Source organism: Eutrigla gurnardus, assembly GCF_963514095.1.
Source record: "Eutrigla gurnardus genome assembly, chromosome: 19".
Classification (NCBI taxonomy): domain Eukaryota; kingdom Metazoa; phylum Chordata; class Actinopteri; order Perciformes; family Triglidae; genus Eutrigla; species Eutrigla gurnardus.
The window spans coordinates 22,074,545-22,094,941 of record NC_139930.1 but is presented as its reverse complement, the minus strand read 5'-3'; the positions used below and the strand labels follow the sequence as shown (position 1 = coordinate 22,094,941).

Sequence of the window (20,397 nt, the reverse complement as noted above, 5' to 3'; positions counted from 1 at the left end):
GTTTTATTTTGAAAGGTTGAGCCGGAAATGTGGTGTTTCAATATGGCGGACTTGCCGATAGTGTCCGTCCACTGGAAGGGGACAGTTCGGGCAGGACAGCGATGGGCCGCAGCCGATATTTACCCCGAACAAGTCAAAGTAACGTCCGGACTCGTCGTCAGTGATGGGAGAACCATAGTCGCGGTGTTTTCTGCTGCTTTCCGGCACGTTTGTCTGTAGTCGTAAAGGTTGAAGCGGCGGAGTTTTAGCTAAGTTAGCAGAATTGTTGTTCCAGGGAGAGGAAGTTTGCTGTGACGGAGGAAACATAATAGGAAACCGGGGAGGGCCGAACTATCCCGACATGGAGGACTCCGGCTCGGCCCTGGAGAAGAATGTCGCTGACCTCACGGTGATGGACGTGTACGACATCGCCGCGGTGGTGGGCCAGGAGTTCGAGCGGATCATAGACCAGTACGGCTGCGAGGCTCTGTCCAGGCTGATGCCCAAGGTGGTGCGGGTGCTGGAGATCCTGGAGGTGATGGTGAGCCGCAACTGCATCAGCCCGGAGACGGAGGAGCTGCGGCTGGAGCTGGACAAGCTGCGGCTGGAGCGGATGGACCGGCTGGAGAAGGAGAAGAAGCACCGAAAGGTCTCGCACTGACAGGCCCGATCACTCAGTGATGCACCGAATTAAAGCTGCTCACATTTAAACGGGTTTCACCATCAGGAGACATCCAAACAGTCCACATGTCAGAGAAGTTTCACTGAAGAGAAAGTACCACTCCCACTGTAACATATACTCCTAACCAATGGAAACGTTATTTTAGTGAAAGTACCAGTACTACTGTAAAATATACTCCTAACCAATGGAAACGTTATTTTAGTGAAAGTACCAGTACTACTGTAAAATATACTCCTAACCAATGGAAACGTTATTTTAGTGAAAGTACCAGTACTACTGTAACATATACTCCTAACCAATGGAAATGTTACTTTAGTAAAAGTACCAGTACTACTGTAAAATATACTCCTAACCAATGGAAACGTTATTTTAGTGAAAGTACCAGTACTACTGTAAAATATACTCCTAACCAATGGAAACGTTATTTTAGTGAAAGTACCAGTACTACTGTAAAATATACTCCTAACCAATGGAAATGTTATTTTAGTGAAAGTACCAGTACTACTGTTCATATTATTACTTATTAAAACACTCCACTGCAAGTAAGATTGAAATGTTCTGTTAGTAAGTAAGTAATTAAGTAAGTAAGTACCAGAACCGCAGTTAAAAAATCCTATTATTGGTCCTCCATTGAAAATGTTACTTTAGTAAAAGTACTAGTACCACTGTGAACTTATCCACAAAGTTAAATTATCAGTGGTACTGAGAACTGATAAGTAAAAGTACCAGTAACACTGAAAAATACTAAATTTCAAGTAAAAGTTCTCCAATGAAAATGTTATTTTAATAAACGTACCAGTATTGAAAATCTTGCTGAAGTACCTACACTACTATAAAACACTCCATCCATTGAAAATTACTGGTACCAGTACCATAAAGTACCAGTACCACTGTAAAAATCATCCATTACAATTAACAGTCCTGCATTGAAAACGTTACTTAATTAAAATGACTAGTACTGCTGTAAAAAATACTCCATTATAGGTCTTCAACTCTAAATGATTACTCCGGTAAAAGAATCAGTACAATTGTACAAATACTGTATCACAAGTAAAAGTCCTCCATTGAAATTGTTACTTTAGTAACAGTACCAGTGCCTCTGTAGATATACTCCACTAAAATACATGTCCTGAGTACTGGTAAGTAAAAGTACCAGTAACACTGTTAGTCCTGGATTGAAACTTAAACAAAAGCATGCAAGTAAATGTGCTTAAAGTATCAAAAGTAAAAGTACTCGGAGCAGAGAACTATTCCCTGTGAGTACGCGGTTTTAAAAACTTGTTGATAGTGAGAAGATGGTGAGAAATGCTGGTGACAGTCATTCAAAATCTCATCTCAACCTTAAAATGATCCAGCGTCGCAGTTTTAACCAAATCGCCACATTTGAGGAGCTGAAATGTTTCTGTCTTACGTTTCTCAGAAATGTACTTGATTTGACTCACGCAGTCAGACACTTCCTGTTTGTTTAGATGATGACCGCCGATGGGAATTTTATCCCCGACTCAGCAGGAAACTCTTACACTCACACAGTTATATTGGTCAAAACATGTGATTGTCTCCAGTTTGTCCGTTCATTCAAAGTCCCTTGAAATAGATTTTGGAGTTCTGGTGTTTTTGAGTTGGGCTGTATGAGGTATTTCTCCATACTTGGTGTATAAGTACTACAGTAGATGGAGTTTCAGATGGGAGTACCAGCAAGGGAACAACAGAAAATTGCACTCGCATGTTAAAATACATCACTTTGGCTTTGATGCAGCTGCAGTCATGACTCTCTGGTCTTTATTTTAACTTTATAAAACTTTAGGGAACTATTGCATATAGTCACGTTGAAAGGTTCTGCAAATTAAACATACACTTTAAGTACTTTCATGTGTTAAGCGTTTGTGTTATTCTAACCTTCTTGGACACCTTTTGACACGTTTCTTTAATTCATTATTTTACATTTATAGGTTACCGATCTACTTGATTAGTCAGACAGCCACTTCTGACGGGGAACGTAAGCCGTCCAATTTTCTTTAGTCAAAACCAAGACTGTTTGAAAAACTGGTAATTTTAAGTTCGGATTCACAAAATTCACACAATAACACAAACCAACTAACTGATTGAGGTAGAACAACAAAACCGGCGTTCTGCCAGGAGTCTGGTGGCTTTGAACAGAGCATACATGGATGTTACTGCTTCTGTTTTTCATGTTAAAGCTTGAAAAGTAAATTTTGCTGATAAGATGAATGTGGTGAAGTAGTATTAGTACATAAAAGTGGTACTTCAGTAGCCGGTGAGATCACTTTAAACCCGAGTCTCACATATCGGAGCTGTTTTAAATCAGGATTACGACTCAGACTGCTATAAAAAGGCTGATATGTGAGTTTCTGGTGACGGCGAGCCACAGCCGACTCGGTCAGCGGTTCACTGATTAACTGTGTCTCGTGAGTTTGATAACACGGATGTTTGTGGAGGTGACGGCTGATTCTGCTGCGACCGAGAGGGCACACTGAGTTTACAATATTTCCCACATGATCACGTCTACATGCTGCTAAACTCACCGACGCAGAGTTCTGGGGGGGAAGAGTCAGTTGTGCTGCTGTGTATTCGCTCAAAAGAATGCACAGTTTGCACACGAGCCAGGAGAGTCCAACAAACTAATGATGAGACTATGAATCAACATGAGTTAGAAAAATACAAAATAATGACGAAGAAAAGATTGATTCTTCACCTTTTCTAAAATAAATAAACACATTTGTGATGTGAATGTTCTGTCAATTGATCAATTAATCGATGCAGCTCTAAAATATATTTTAATACAAGCATTACAATGAGAGTGCATGTTGGAGTTTTTGTATGCTTGTATATGAAAATTGTACGTATGTCACAGTAGAAACAAACATAACAGTTTGTATATTGTATTTATTGGCTGAAACTATTTTGTCGATTCGTTGATTGACAGAAAATCAATCGACAATTATTTTGTAAACTCATTAATAGTAGTGCTAGCTTTTTAAAAATAATATTATAGTATGTTATTATCATTGTTAAATTGTAAATGTAATATTTTTACATTGGTTATGTCGCTTGGATTAAAAAAAAAAAGAAGTTAGGAAAAGTATGGGAGGTACTTTGTAGATTAGTTTATTTTGCCAAAAAAACAACCCAATGATCTAAATCTAAATACGGATGAAATATCAAACAACACAATTATGTATAAATGTTCTCCTTTTTCTCTCAGACTTCAGGACACAGAAGCTAAAACAAGTGACCACATATAATTATAATTATCCAGACAGACTATATTAATATTAGTGACTCTTTCAACATTAAAGGTTGTGAACTTCATCTCTTTTCTTTTTCTAATGGTTTAAACTAAACCAGTCGGTGTATAATCGGATCCGTGCACGGAGCTCCTCAGGGCATGTTAGCGGGCATGTTAGCGGGCATGTTAGCGGGCATGTTAGCGGGCATGTTAGCGGGTGCGTAATGTCGTCATGTGTGACGAGGGAGACGAATTACAGGAAAAACACAAATAAACCAGAAGAGATAACGGACAGACATAATGTCCAAGTAGTATGCAGATATTTTACTCATGTAAAAATACTAATACCACAGTACTTGAAGTAAAAGGTGTGTTTTTACTATTATATATAATGTTTCTGGATTGATATTATTGTGTATGTTTCATGATTGTAACTCCTTTTATTTATTGTTGGCCAGAGGTGGGAAGTAACAAAGTACAAATACTGTGTGTGTGTGTGTGTGTGTGTGTGTGTGTGTGTGTGTGTGTGTGTGTGTGTGTGTGTGTGTGTGTGTGTGTGTGTGTGTGTGTGTGTGTGTGTGTGTGTGTGTGTGTGTGTGTGTGACTGGCGGAGTGCAGGAGCTGGAGCTGGTGGAGGACGTGTGGAGAGGAGAAGCCCAGGACCTCCTCACGCAGATCGCTCAGCTGCAGGAGGAGAACCAAAGCCTCCTCACCAACATGTCCATCAAAGACCCCATGAGTGAGGAGGACCTGCAGAGACACGAGGGTGAGGAGGAGACACGTTTCTCACAGCAGATTCACCACAGAGACCTTCAGATTGGGGCTTCCTTTTACAAATATTCCAAAGATATAAACTTAAAATAATTGCTAACTGAAAGGATTTTGACTGTTGGTCAAACAAAACAAGACATTTGAAGACGTCATTATTTTTTCTGTAAATTTTGGAGACAATTAATCAAGACAATAAAACTCTTGGTTGATCAATAATACATATAATTGTTATTTTCAGCCAGTGTTGGAATTAAGAATACCAGAGTGTCGGAATATAGAAGTATAAAAATACTGGACAAAGTGATCATGATAACATTAAATAAACTAAATATGCTCATTCAGCAGAATATTATCGAATCACTTCCCAAACTGTTGAACTATTAAAAGATGAAAACTGGAAAGACTTCCATTATTTGCTACCTGCTGTTTGTGTTTGTGTTGTGGTTTTGCAGAAAACTCTCACTGACACTCGCTGTGTATCACCTCCCCCTTCTCTCCATCACACACACACACACACACACACACACACACACACACACACACACACACACACACACACACACACACACACACACATACACACACACACACACAAAGAAGGCCTTCTCTTGTGTCTGACCGCGAGCCAGTCTGCTCTCCGCATCAGAGGCTCTTTCGTGGTTTCACACAGAGGACACAGTCATCCCGACACACAAACCGGCCTCAGTGCACAAGCACACCTGCTCCACACACACACACACACATGAAAACAGATTATAAAGGATTACATTTGCTAATATTTGCTTTCGTTTGTGCGTCTCGTCTCCGTGGTCGCCAGGTATGACGGAGAGAGAGAGGCAGGTGATGAAGAAGCTCAAAGAAGTGGTGGACAAGCAGAGGGACGAGATTCGAGCCAAGGACCGCGAGCTCACGCTGAGGAACGAGGACATAGAAGCAGTAAGGAGACATACATGAGCGGCACTCCAGAGATGTCACCTTTTTGTTTTGTTTGTTTGACTTATCTCTTGTGGTTTTTTATCTCCGTGGAGGAGCTGCAGGGATTAGTTTGATAAACATACTCAGATTTGAATGTTTGAATACATCTGGGGGCAAATATGGCAAAAGCCTCTTTTATGGCATGAAGAGAGACCTCACCAAGGCAGCTGGAGATTAATCTCTGCTGTTTTTACACTAAATTAATTCATATTCAGGGCAACACACACATATACACATATGATACACGTTCCTAATACACGTTAAACTAGAATACAAACGTATGTCCCCTCCTCTCAGCCTCTGTACATCTATATATTTTAAAAATACATTACCCATACTCCCTTGCTCCCGTCTGTGTGTCGCTGCAGCTCCAGCAGCAGCAGTCTCGCCTCATGAAAATCAACCACGACCTGCGCCACAAAATCTCCGTCGTGGAGGCCCAAGGGAAAGCACTGATCGAACAGAAGGTGGAACTCGAGGCCGGGGCTCAGGCGCGGGGGCAGGAAGTCAGTGCCCTTCGGCAGGAAGTCGGGCGCTTGAGGGAACGCCTTCAGGGGGACCTCCCTGCCCAGAACCCTGAGGAACCCCCACCTCAGCCCCCCTCACCTGCAGAGGTAACGCAGCACAGGGAGCCATTAAAAGAGCTACATGTGAGGCTATACAGGAATCAGAAGTGGTAACTTGTAGGCATCCTGTTGACTCAATAAGCACAATGCATTGTGGGTTAGAATCTGGTTCATTTTCCTCTTTCTCAATCTTTCTGTATCTTATCTTAAAATGTTAAACTACCAAAAAAAAAAAGTCTTATGAAATTTTGGAGATCTTGTTTGCTTTCTTGCTGAGAGTCAGGTTGGTTCCACTTCAACTCAATAACATAAAGACTGTCCAAAGGTGAAAGAGGCCTGTCTGGTTCCAGCACATGTCCGCACTAAAAACCTACAGCTTAGATAATAGATAAGATTGCTTTGTAAACAGGAAGTAAAGTGTCTTTCACTCCACCAGCGGGGTCAATCTGCTCCAGAGGTGGTGGGAGCTGAGGGCTGGTCGGACAGACCTGACCCCTCTGAGCTGACGTTGGGTGGGTTTGACGCCCCCCCACGGTCCCTGCCTGGTTCCCTCAGTCCGCAGGGACGCGAGGACGGGGATGAGGAGGCTGAGGACGAGGCGGTGTTGCTTTGGGTAATGCAGAAGTGCTAGTTAGCGAACCCCGAGTGGTGTGATTGTCCCCGAGTCTAACTCCAAACCTGCACTCTCCTCCCAGAGCGACCGTATGAGTAGAAGCACAAAGAGCTAGGAGACTAACATGCGTACGACCCATGAGAGGTGCTGAAACGGCTTGGCATGGTTGCTGAAGAACTAACAGAGTGTCGGCCAACTGGGTGAGACTTTGTGGGCGACCTTTCTAAACATAGAACACCTCCACAGCTCGGCCGCTAACAGCACTTGAAGTTGTGCTTTTAATGCACCGTGATCAATAGCAGTGGTTGAAAGTCCAACTGAAATGAAATTGTTGTTTTCTGCTGCAGTTCTCTTTTAGCGTCCCCTGTCTTTATATTAGATTGTCAACTTGTTCTCAGTCTATGCAGATGGAAACTTGTTTTCTATACAGCAAATAGAAAGCCGTAATGTCAGTCAATCGTCAAATTCCATCCAAATGCAGCACATATTTTAACCACATTTCCAGAATATTGCAATTTGTTACAAGAACTCATGTTTAAGTCACATGCTTCATGTACTTCATGTATATTATTCACTAAGTCTGCTTCCGGTTGCACTTTCTATCTCTCTTTTATTGACGATAGATTAAAAAGAAAGTTACAGTGTGTTTGACTGCGAGAAGGGAAAACTGAATGTTGATTTCGGTTGGACTTACATGTTAAAAAGAATCCTGATTGGTTTGTTTTTTTGCTCAGTGCATGAGTGACTTCTGTCCGCTGCATGAGTTGGTGAAGTCTTTCAGGTCTTCCTTTTATTTAACGGTGACAGTGAATGTCTCTGATGTGCCAAATTTACAACAAAAAAAAAACAACAACAAAGTTTTAGCTTAAAGGGAGGAGGGAAGGGCGAACAAATGTGTTGGAACAAGGCCCGATGTCTGACTTAGAGTTCAACGTTTGCCACCAGGAGGCGATGTGCGATGAGGACATGCCTGCTGTTTTCCAATATTTTACAAAGGTATCCTCACTTCCTTCCCGCCTTCGTTCCTTCCTTCCTTCCTTCCTTTTTTCTCCGGTTTTGTCGCCTCTCTGTGATGCACCTGTCTCTCGGCAGGAGGCGCTCTGCGAGGAGGAGGTGGGAGGCTTGGACCCCAAGGACCCCAACCGGCCCCGGTTCACCCTGCAGGAGCTGAGGGACGTCCTGCACGAGAGGAACGAGCTCAAGGCCAAAGTCTTCATGCTGCAGGAGGAGCTGGCCTACTACAAAAGGTACTCAAAGCCACATATAGGTCAACGTGAGGAGCTAATAACGACGTGTTGTTGATAACGAGTCTGTTTTTGCAGCGATGAGACAGAAGATGAGATGGTCACTCCCTCTTCGTCTCCTTCACCGGAACTGAGGACTCGCTCCCGCTCATCGGCCCAGCCGGAGTCAGGAATCAAACGCCTGTATGTTGTTCATCACACTCGCACTCAGAAAACACCTGCGGACTGCCGTCAGAAACACTCAGACTGCTTTGCATGCGCTGAGGACAGGCTTGTTAATCCGGTCTCTGCATGCTCAAACATTTACATGTCATCATTACGCTGCAAAAAGCATTCAAATGAAAGCTTGTGTCAACATCTCTTCGCTAGCAGAACCAGACATGTGGGACAGTTTTGGGCTAGCAATGTTAGCTTCGTGATATTATTTATATATTGTTCATATTGAGTCATTAATCATGTGAAAGCCACTTAACAACAATGTCACCACTTATAAAAGAGAGACATTGACACCAAATTTTAAATAAAACCACAGGAAAGGTGTGTTTCAGCTGTATCCACTAAAAAAACAAACAACGTTCAGCGATTATGACAGGAAACGGCTCCTACTGTACAATCTGCACTCCGCTTCCTGTGTTTGTTTGGCCTGTGATAACAAACTGGAGGTAAGGCAGCAGCTGGATAAACTGTGTTTCAGTGTCCTGAAGCTTAATATTACATTTCATCAAAGAAAAGTGTAATTTCTACGTGTTCTTAGTGTTGACGCTGCAGAAATACCTGCTGTATATTGTTGAGATTTCATACACTTGGAAAATCTCTTCATTTTAGTGTTGCAACCAGGCGGCAACCTCCAGTTCTGAAAAGTGAAGCCAAAGCTTAAGTGCCTTTAACTTGCATTCTCTCTGCTGGCCATCGGGGGGCGACTCCTCTCTTATTATTTTCATTAGCAGAATCACTGTTGGCCAAGCACAACTTCAAATCATATAAAACAAACAAAAAATTGCAAATCCTCTCAGTTTATTATTACAACGGTTGATGGTTGTCAAATAGTTAATTAGCTTTAAACGGGGAGTAAACATGTGTGATCACATGACCAGTCACGCTATCGTAAGGGAGAGGTTTTAGAGAGTTTGTTCGTGCCGTTTCTTCTGTTTTGAATCCTTATTTTCTTATTTCTTTCTGCTCCGTCAGACGCGCTCGCTCGCTAGTCTGTGTGCACGGTTACTGATTAGCATGTTTTGGCAAAGCATGACTTCTTTTCGGTTAAATGGGAACTTTACATGAGAGGTCAAAGGTTGATGTGGTCCCTGTCTCCCCCCTGTTCGTCCCCCCCCCCCACCCCCCCTTCTCTATACATCTCTTCCTGTTTGTGCTTGTGTGTCTTTACCTTTGTGTAACAGGATCTTCACAGCTATTATGCCGATGGTGGCGGCTGGTTTGATCCCAGATGACCCCACTTTACAGCCAATCAGACGTCTCATATCGCTTGTATGACTCTATATTTGGTCGGCTTCAGAGTCTGTCACTTCCTCAGCTAACAGCCTCCCTTCCCTTGCATGTGGCAGCTTTTTGAGCCCTTTTTTTCTCTCCACCTTTGTAGTATTCTGATTGGCTGATTGTGGGGCTGTCTCATTGTCATCGTCCAATGGGGACAATTGTGGATCACGAACATCAGCCAGTCAGAATTCACACGTAGTCCGTTGCTGTCTCGTCTTTCCCCCTCGCTGACCACAGTAACAACATGTCTGCACCTCTAAGTTCATGTTAATAATTCTGTTTACATTTTTCCAAATAGTTAGTGATGAATAACCCGTTACTGACCGTGAACTCATCATTTATTCCGCTTCGCTGCGCTCATCAGTTAATTCTAGAGATAATCTTTAAGATGTTTGTCACATCCGCATTAATGTCAAGTATTAAAACATAACTTTACATAACTTATGTAAATGTTCTCTGTAGCATTCAGCGTATCATTTCTGTAAACAAATACTTATTTAACTACTTTCTTACTTACTTAACTCATACCTGGGTGGAAATTCAGAGCAGCGGTGTACATTATTTCATTCATTTATTTATTTCCTGTAACTAAAATAAAATAAATTACAATACGAAACAAAAGTTGAAGAGTTGACGTGATATAACTCTTCCACTGGTTTATAGGGTTTATACCAAAATATCCAAATTAATTTGCCCCAAAAAATAACTTGAAGCACCATAACTGCTAACGCCGCTTCACTGCACACACTTCATCATCCCTCCATCACTGGACGTCACACTAAAGCCTCCGTCTCCTCTCCGTCCGTCTCGTCTTCTAGGTTTAGTTTCTTCTCACGTGACAAGCAGCGGAGCTCGCAGCGGGGAGGGACGTTTGACGGCTCGTGGACGGGGAAGGACGACGTGTACACGGAACAAGCCCAGGAGGCGTTACAGCACATGTAGAGCCGGCGGACTGGCCAACTTCAAAAACTCTGTAACGCTCCCATGTCCATCACTTGAAGGCCGGCTTGTGAAGCGTTTTGATTGCACGCCAAACCCCCCTCCCCCCCTCCACTAGTGACTGCACGTGCTCTTGAGGTGAGATGGAAAATAGAAGCTTATTTAAACACCTGAGAATACTACATACTTGCACTCTGTGTATCTCAGAGATCGGTGGCACATACAGACTTTTAAGAAATGCTAGAGAATGTTGTTTGAGGAGAGGGCCAACGCAAGTTGTGGGTTGGAAAGTGAAAAGTTGGTTAACGGTGCGTTAACAGCGGCGGGTTAAGAAGATGATGAAGGCTCGGGACACAAAAGTGGGACACAAATCTAGTTTTTCCCATTCGATTAAAGTAAATTATGATCCACGAAGTCAAAACAAAGCACACAATTGCTAAAGTTTCTTCTCTGAACATTTTTGTGTCCCGTTTATTTGAAATGTGTCTGTTCATGCAAGCAGCTCGTAGGTCCGTCACCAGCAAACTCAGACTGCAGATCCACACATCGAAGGAGTTCTGGCTTTGTGTGTAAAATGTTGCGTAGAATCCTAATTTAAAAAGACGTGTACAGAAACATATTTAAAAAAAACAAACACGGATGCGTGTTATTTATATACAACACCATGCAGTATGAAGTCTGGAAGCCCATCTCTGCCAAGAAAAGAAAAAAAAACAGATAGATCACATGAGGTTAATAATAAGTCATCAATATTCAGACTTCTCATCTGTTTTTCTTCCTGTCCTTGTGGAAACGGTCGTCCATAAGTAAAAATGGCCGCTTCTCTGCAGTTATGAGATGAACATTAATGTCAAAGAGCAATAGATGCTGTATGAATTAAGACTGACCATCCAGAGCCAGAGTCTGGTTTTAACTCGTTAACGGTGCCAAAGCTGCCGCTGCTCATCATGCACATATTCAAAACTACAGCAATTACTGCACATTATCACCAGCTGAAGCAAAGCAGCTATGATACATAAATGTCCTCTGAGACGATTTAGCCAATAGATGCCGTATATTAAGAGTCACGTCGTCAGTGTCGATACCTCACAACCTTTAGGCCACATCCGTATAAAACTCCAGAAACAAGCTGCCTGCGTGAGACTTTACCCATTAACTTATTTTTTAATATAACTGAGACACTATTTTAATGATCATGTCTGTGTTTAGAGCTTAAAGGATAACTGGTAATATTCCATATTTGTTTCATTTTTGTTTTCATTTATTTTTAAAAAGACCAAATCCTGATGTATACTTCCTCAAATCATTGTGCCTTTAAAAAAAAAAGTTTTTTTCAATTAAAGGGCAGATTTAATGAAAAGTCATAAATCATGAGGTAAAACTAAATTAACAGAAAAACTGAATTTAAGTACAATTGGAAAAACATTCAAATATCATATTTCAACTTTTGAGACTGGAGTTACCTTTATTATTTATCAGTACCCCAAATATCTAATTTTTTAGCTCACATTATGTAGAAAATACTTGATACGCAACATGCACCTGTACATTTATTTTTGTATACCTACATAGTAAAGGTGCTTTTATGCATAATTTACATCAGGCTTCAATACAAACGTGGGTTCAATTTACTCAGCAGAAGAAAATCCTGAAGTTACAGATTGAGAACATTTAAATATCCGTCAGATTGTGTTCCAGAGACGGCCGAGAAGTTGGGAATGACAGATAGTCGATTAAGCTGAAGTGTGGTTTTTGTTTTTAATGTTTTAAATGGTTCTGCTTTGACTGCTTCCCTTCATGCTCGACACTAACCGGTGTTTTCTCCCCTGAGAGCAGCGTGAACCGCTGTGGTGTGAGCCGGAGTGCTTCCACAGTAGTGGCACTACTTTATCTTGATTTATACTCATCCTGCGAGGTGGAATAAATGTAAAAATGACAGGATTACTATGACGAGTGTCAAAGCAGCTTTTTTACATATTCACAGATACGTCAACACAATGAAGAGAGAGTATCATAATCTAGATTACACCTGGAAGATGAGATGGTATATCCTAGATTATATCTGGACGATGACAGTATCATATTCCAGATTATATCTGGACGATGACAGTATCATATTCTAGATTATATCTGGACGATGACAGTATCATATTCCAGATTATATCTGGACGATGACAGTATCATATCCTATATTAAATCTGGACGATGACAGTATCATATTCCAGATTATATCTGGACGATGACAGTATCATATTCCAGATTATATTCTAGATTATATCTGGACGATGACAGTATCATATTCCAGATTATATCTGGACGATGACAATATCATATTCTAGATTATATCTGGACGATGACAGTATCATATTCCAGATTATATCCGGGCGATGAGTATCATATTCTAGATTATATCTGGACGATGACAGTATCATATTCCAGATTATATCCGGGCGATGAGTATCATATTCTAGATTATATCTGGACGATGAGAGTATCATATCCTATATTATATCTGGACGATGAGAGTATCATATTCCAGATTATATCTGGACGATGACAATATCATATTCTAGATTATATCTGGACGATGACAGTATCATATTCCAGATTATATCCGGGCGATGAGTATCATATTCTAGATTATATCTGGACGATGAGAGTATCATATTCCAGATTATATCTGGACGATGACAGTATCATATCCTAGATTATATCTGGACGATGACAGTATCATATTCTAGATTATATCTGGACGATGACAGTATCATATCCTAGATTATATCTGGACGATGACAGTATCATATTCTAGATTATATCTGGACGATGACAGTATCATATTCTAGATTATATCTGGACGATGACAGTATCATATCCTATATTAAATCTGGACAATGACAGTATCATATTCCAGATTATATCTGGAAGACAAAGGGATCGGGACAATTTAGACATCAACATATTAAAAGGGAAATCTGGTCAAATCAAGGCAACGCGTCCAAACACTCCAGTTCATTATTCAAGTCGGTGTCGATCACCCTCACTCGTGTGTTTCCCTGATTAAAACTGATTATTTAAGAGATATAATGATGAACGTATCAGTGCTTTATTAAATGAGCTGGCTTTTATTCAAACATGTCTCCTCAATAATAAATATTCTGTCGTGTTTGAGGTGTTTCTTTGTTTTTTTTTAACAGTAGTGGAATGTATTTGCTTGTGCTGTATTTAAGTACAAATTTGAAGAACTTGTACTTTGAAAGAGTATTAACTAACATCTTCTGCTACTTTGTAAACTTCTACGCCACTACTTCTCAGAAGGAAATATTCTGTTTACACTTACACACAAAATGACAACATTAATCATTGAGTTGATTTATGGTATTGAATTGTGAGAAAAAATCAAATTGTGTACTCATTCAAAACTTATTTGAACTTAATAATACCGGTAATTTATTTCAACACAAGAACAAATGAGATGCCGACGCCTTTTACTTGCATATCACATCTTTATTCATCGATGCCTAAACCCCAGCATTAAGATTTATTCAACGCTACAACAGCAAAGATCTATTCTCTCCTAAAAAATGTCCCCAGTTTTGCCCCTTCTGGTAATATTACATTAGTTCTACATTAAAAAAAAACAAAACAAAAACCCGGAATAATCCAAAAATGTAACATGTTTGTTTAAGAAAAGGCTCACATGAAAACATTTCACACAGGTAACACAATGCTACTGTTAGAGAAGGAAGGTCAAAAGCTAAATGTGTTTCCTGAAACCAACTGTATCCCTGGGCTCTTTGTATTAACACTGATGTTTTGTTTCGTGGTATTTGAATACAGGGAATCAAATGACTCCCAGAATTCAATATACTTAACATTTTTTTGGAAAGTCCATTTCAGGATGTTTAAACACTTTCATGGAAATCTGAGAGACTGAATAACATTTGACATTTTGATGAGTTAGATGAGAAGAGCGATCCTCCTCTCATGTCTTAGCTTAGCATAAATACTGAAAATGAGGAAACACCATTAGGCTTAAAGTAAGAAAGTAATTAACACAAGATATAACAGGTTAATTAGTGAGCTTCAGAGGTGGTGTTTTTGTTACCTCTCTCCCCCGTTTTCAGTCTTTATGCTAAGCTAAGCTAATCTGGTAGCTGAAGCTTCATATTTAACAAAAACATACGAGAACGGTCTCGATCAGCTTTTCACCTAACTCGACAAATAGACACAATTCCCAAAATGTCCAACTGTTCCTTTAAGATGGAGCCCCAAACCTCAGGAGACCAAACTCAAAATAATCCTATAATAATAATTTAAAAATACAAGAATTATTACAACCAGCACCTATAAGAACAAAGAATGTGTACAAAAAAATATATATATATAAATGTGTGTTATGATGCTAGAAAAAGGTGAAGATGTCCTGAAACTGTATTTAAAGTCAGACATTGTATATTAAGTATAAGTAATGTTCTATTTTATCATCGTCAACAAATGGATTCATCCACCACTGAAAATAGTCCCCAACAAATGCATGATTTCTTCCTGCACGTTTGATTTTCTTTAAACTACAGAGAGCAGCTGTTTTAGGAGATTACTGAACCGTTTCTATATTATTGTCTTGTGTTTTTCTTTTAAGATCCATGTCTTGGGAGATACATTGTTGGTTTTGGTATTTGTTGACGATAAAAAAAGTGAAGTAGTGTGATTATTCAAGCTAAAATACTGTAAATCAGAATAACTGTGTATTATACATCAAAAATAAATTCACTCTAAAACATACCGTTTATACCTTTTGGCAAAAAGAAAGATAAATTATAATAATCTCTTAGTGATTCTGAGGATGAATCAAACTCAAATCGAGATAAATGTGAGTCATTTTGGGGTATATTTGACCTTCTGGCTAAAATTCATGGAAACACATTCATGGAAGAAGGAGGAGGGAAAAAGCTCCTACAAACAGGAAGTATAAGGAATGACCTGTTGGCGGTTCAGCTGTTAAAACACTTTCATGTGGAACAATATGAACGTTTTGTGAGTGGGAACAGATGTGTGGAAAACCTGCAGAAACATTTGCAGTAGAAGTGTAACAGTTCACCAAAAACATGTTGGACACGTTGCTAATAAAGTGGAAATGTGTAAATAAAGTAATATTTAAACCACCCATTGATTTCCAACACCAAACCATGAATAAATATGTTTACACAGTGCGGTAACATGACAGCGTTGTGAGTTTTAAGTGAAAATTTAAAGGGAGACTTGATAATCATGTGAGCCAAATTTAGACTTTTAATTCTCGATTCTGTTTATATTAGATCTAGTAGACACATTGTATTTCATCAGGCACAACAGAATATATTGTAGGTATCTGCAGGAAACTTTACGACATGATCATTCAAATGTATTATGCATCTTAAATATTAATAAATACAATTTTTTTTTTATTTAAAAAAAGCATGAAAAATAATGACTAATTCCTGTGTGTTCAACTCGAGCGTTTTCTTGGAATCGAGACCAAAAACTGCCCCATGAGTTTGGTAACTATTACACTTCTACTTGTGATTGTATGAGTTTTGATGACTGAAATTAAAATTCCACTTGAACTGAATATAGTTTTGTAATTTGCATCTCGTTGTTCTTGCTGATCCAAAAAAAAAAAGGGCCTTCTAAGTATTGCTAAGTACCTAACGACTAATTAAGAAAAACGCAGTATAAAAATGCAGAGCATCACTACCACCTGCATGCTGTAGAAGCATTGGTCTATAGGTAATACAAAATGTACAAAAGAAATGTGCTGCAAAACAACCAGAATGTTTCATATACACATAAATAAAAAGTAGACGTCCTCCGACGAGGCAGATGGACATTAATCTGAATGTGATAAGTACTCCATCAACGCGTAAACCTCCGTCCCACCTCCTCAATATTGGAACAAGGATACACATTCTGTTTCTAAGGCATTTTGTACACTAGCTAATGAGAAACGAGTTACTGTATGTTTCCCTTTTCTTGTTGTTGCCCCCCCATCCCCGAGGATCAGTATTTGAGCCACGGGTGAGCTGCGATGGAGGCTTTGCTGCGGTCGCCGTAGTCGTAGAGCAGCTCCTCGCCCTCGTCGACGTCCCGCGAGGCCACGAGGATGAGGTGAGGGACCCCGTTGATGTCGTGCAGTTTGGTTTGGCAGTTTCCGTTTTTACTGTGATTTATCAACCTGCCCTTTCGACCGGTCTCTCGTGTGGCGTCCACGCTGTCGGAGCAAAAGACACACAGTCAGTCTCAACACGGCAAAGAGTTAAAGTCAAAAGAACATAAAAGTAAAACCTTTGTGACAGTTTGTACCCGTCAGGCTGTCGACCGATCCGAGCGTGGAGTCAGTGATCCACACGTTTAAATGGTAATTTGGAGAAAAGCAGTAACGTACCAGTAAGTTTTGCAGAGGTGCTGGAAGTAGTACATGTAGCAGCCGGTGGCAGGGTTTTGAGCGTATTCGGCCTCCCTCTTTTTGGCGTCGGTGATCTCCAGCAGGTCTCCGTGGTACTCCACCACATACTCGCCTTTCTGGAAACACCGAGTGGCAAACACCGCTCTGCCCTTTCCTTCTATATGCTGCACCTACGAGAAGAAACAAGGAAAACCACAAACGGTTGGTTTCAATTTCCTGTTATCTAATCCCCCTTTGTTAATCCCTTTCACATACTGCGCTCATAGATGTGATTAATCATGCGACTGCTTGAAAGCTGACCTCGAATGTTCCTCTAAATCGGCCGTCAGCAGGAGTAGGTTTAATTTTTAATTTAATTAGCACATCGTTAAAGGTGAGACCGAGACGTTTTCACAGCGTGAAAATGATCAACTACCTTTATTTTAATTCAAGAACTCAAATCAGTCTCGGCAAAGAAATGTGTTTTTAAGTGTGATGAGGAGAATTAACATATGAACCTCCATTCCTTCTTCTATTCCCTTTGTGATGAGATCATCTATGAGCTTCTTTTCTTCACACTGGGAACAAAAAGAAACACGAGAATGCGTTACAGACAATGTGCAGATTGGATGTCTCTCTCGCCATCTTACAAACCCAGACGTAAACAAACATCCACATCAGAAATAACTGTTGATAACTGTTTAATAAACTCAATCAGTTGTCTAGTTGGGAGAGTTTTCCACCCAAGATATTATGAGGCTGCATTTACACCAAACCAGGCACTGCAGCTGTGTGGGGAAATTAAATCAAGAGCATCTGTCTAAACAGTAAATCTTCTGTTGACTGTTTGATGGTTATTTATTTGTGGTTTGGAAAGTAACCGCAGTGAAGCAATCAGGAAATAACTTTCACCCCCTCATTCACAGCAAACCGCCACGCTCTCCCTCTCTTTTACCACGCGCTCGCTTTCTCTCGTCATTTTATGTATGTATGTTGTCAAAAACAGGCAGGAGTAGATCGTATACGTATAACAGAAGTCATTTTATCTTACCTTCAGCTCCGTAATACTTTTTCTTGAGCTTCGTCTTATTGGATAGTAGTCTGTAACTTTTCGGTTTTGTGAGTTTTTCCCACCGGCACTGTAGCGGAAAAAGAGAACACAACTATTACAACTACATGAATAAATATGACACGCATCATGCCGTTTGGTAAAATTCCCTCCTTTAAAACGGCACCGATAATCAGGACGCACGTACATTCGCAGCGTGGATTTCTTTCCTTTGACCTTGAGGCGGACCCCTCTCCTCTGGAGGCTGTGGAGACCGCTGCCGTTGTTGTTGGCGTGGAGCGGAGCGTGAGACAAGCTGTTACCCAGATGCAGTGGGAGTTCGGCAGAGGAACGAAGGCAGGTCTGTGCGCAGTGGAGCTGCGGAGGCGACGGCTGTTCATCTGACCAGCAGGGTGAACACTGCCTGAAGCTGCTCTCCATCTCTGGGAAATCGCTCTTTGAGTCTTTTGGTGTGGGGCTGATGGCGTTTGTTCTCCTGCCTGGGAGCAGAGAAAGTATTTTATCCACTTTTGATGTACTGCTCATTGTTACATCATCTACCAAAATACCCCCAAAAAATAGGAGGTCTGAAACCGGTCTCCTCAGCCGGAGATCGAGATGTAGAGCTGCTGCAGAGAAACGTACCCTCTCCCGGCCGCTGAGCATCATTTTGCTGGAAGCATAGTGGAGAGCACCTTCCCTCCTGTGTCAGCTTGATTTCATCACGAACTGCTGATATGGACTTGGTGCAGCTTAGGACAGTGACTGGATGGCTACTGTATACACTCTCCTGTTAATGCCGAGAGAAAACACGTGTTTTTATTGACACAACAGTTGGTATCGGCTTCAATGTTCTGTAAAAAATAAAATACAACAAAAAGGATGAACATGGAGAGAACACAAGAACACATAATTATTACATTGTAACACAAGTCAAGAAACATAACAAAAGAAAAACCAAAAACATCTATAAATCAGTTATATCAGCTCTCAATCAAGGTTGAATTAAGCCATTTTTAAAAAATCGTTTTGAAGGAGGAAAGGCTTCAAAGTTAGGCCTCAAGGTTACACACACGTTTGGTAAACACAAACTGTATTTGTATGAGCGCAAACTGCAAAGGACATCCTTTATCACATTCAACACAAATTATGTGTATCTAATAACAGGGTTCCCACTCTAAGTCAAATGTCAAATTCCCTGACTTTCACCGACTAAAAAGCTGAATTTCCATGACCTATAATGAAGGTTAAACAGAAGAATGATCAAATCCCCTGACTTTCCCTGTTTGATATTCCAGAAACTCCTGTGATAATGCAAGTAAGCTGAGAGAAATATGCAATGGAGTTAAAAGTACAACGTTTACCTCTAATATGTAGTCGAGTACAAAGTACTCAAGTGCAGTACAAGTATCTTGAAGCTGTGCTCCAGTGGAGTACTTAAGTAGAAGTACTGTCCACCTCCACCAGTGTGGGTGGGGCCTGGAGGGCGGGGGCATGCTGGCTCTACACACCCACATCAACTCTCCCATCAGTCCCTTTAAATTCACAGGCCTCTTAGCTCATTATCTACCTCTCAAAAAATGTAAAATAAAAACAGCTACTTTTAAAACTATAAAAGCGCCCAAAGAAGGGACACATCTACGAGTAACTTGGTGTCGCCTAACGCCAGAAATACTGTTTATGTCCTCAAGCTAGCAGGCACATGTAACGAGAAGCTAATGTTAGCAACAAAAAATGGCTATCATTTTCGGCTACTGTAACTAACTTACAGTAAAAAAAACCTAAAAAAAATAGTCACGTCTGATATTAATTTTAATAAAACACACCAGTCTTCAAAGAAAGTAGCGTTAATATTCCACTTAATCTAGCGTCTCTTTTAAATACTTTGCCCCGGTAAGGGTGCTCCTAGCAACGCAAACTTACCTCGGTCATGTCCGACTTGTTTTCGTGGCTCTCTCCCCGACTCCTTAGCTCGTTTCGAGGACAACAAAACACAATGAATGAATCTTTGCGCCGGTTCGGAGATTAATGTCGCCCCTGGTCGTGAGGCGGTGCCCCTCGGTGACTCCGGCCCCCCTCCCGCGGCGACTGTGTGCCCTATGTTGTTGTTGTTTCACTGCCAGCAGCTCAACCGACGCAGCCTCCGCAGCTCCCCTCTGCCATTTTTCTCCTCGCGCACATGAAGAAGACGGCGACGAAGCGATGTCTCCCCCTGCAGGTCGACGGCGGAACGTGTTTATAACCATTCCCTCTTTAGATATTTTATGTATTTTTCTTTAGGTACGTTATCAGAGTATTTCCGTTTTCTGCCACCTCATACTTCTACTTAAATACATCTCAGATGCAACTTTTTTTAACTACACTACAGTCATTTGATACCTTTAATCACAAATGGACCGTTACGCATAATTAATACTT

At 40.7% G+C, this 20,397-nt stretch overlaps 2 protein-coding genes across 6 annotated transcripts; one reads left to right on the top strand and one right to left on the bottom strand.

Annotated features, from left to right (window-relative positions):
* Positions 1 to 43: 43 nt before the first annotated feature.
* Positions 44 to 13,675, top strand: rilpl1 (Rab interacting lysosomal protein-like 1; the record flags this gene model as incomplete). 5 transcript variants are annotated; one of them, XM_084034617.1, is made up of 10 exons in its annotated part: positions 44 to 628; positions 4,527 to 4,674; positions 5,497 to 5,615; positions 6,023 to 6,268; positions 6,657 to 6,833; positions 7,779 to 7,829; positions 7,926 to 8,080; positions 8,156 to 8,260; positions 9,475 to 9,562; positions 10,390 to 10,527. In XM_084034617.1, the coding sequence occupies exons 1-10, from the start codon at positions 341 to 343 to the stop codon at positions 10,393 to 10,395; spliced, it is 1,383 nt and encodes a 460-aa protein (XP_083890743.1). In that variant the 5' UTR covers positions 44 to 340. The 5 variants fall into 5 exon arrangements, with proteins under 5 accessions (XP_083890743.1, XP_083890742.1, XP_083890744.1 ...); XM_084034616.1 differs by lacking the exon at positions 9,475 to 9,562 and having other exon boundaries at positions 45 to 628; positions 10,390 to 13,675; XM_084034618.1 differs by lacking the exons at positions 7,779 to 7,829; positions 9,475 to 9,562 and having other exon boundaries at positions 45 to 628; positions 10,390 to 13,675.
* Positions 13,676 to 15,781: 2,106 nt separating this feature from the next.
* On the bottom strand, positions 15,782 to 20,149 carry kmt5aa (lysine methyltransferase 5Aa). Its single transcript, XM_084034622.1, has 7 exons — positions 19,903 to 20,149; positions 18,625 to 18,769; positions 18,188 to 18,479; positions 17,983 to 18,070; positions 17,450 to 17,509; positions 16,932 to 17,122; positions 15,782 to 16,757 (listed from the first exon to the last, which is right to left on the bottom strand). Exons 1-7 carry the CDS (start codon positions 19,909 to 19,911, stop codon positions 16,547 to 16,549), a joined length of 996 nt encoding a protein of 331 aa, XP_083890748.1. The 5' UTR covers positions 19,912 to 20,149; the 3' UTR covers positions 15,782 to 16,546.
* Positions 20,150 to 20,397: the final 248 nt, after the last annotated feature.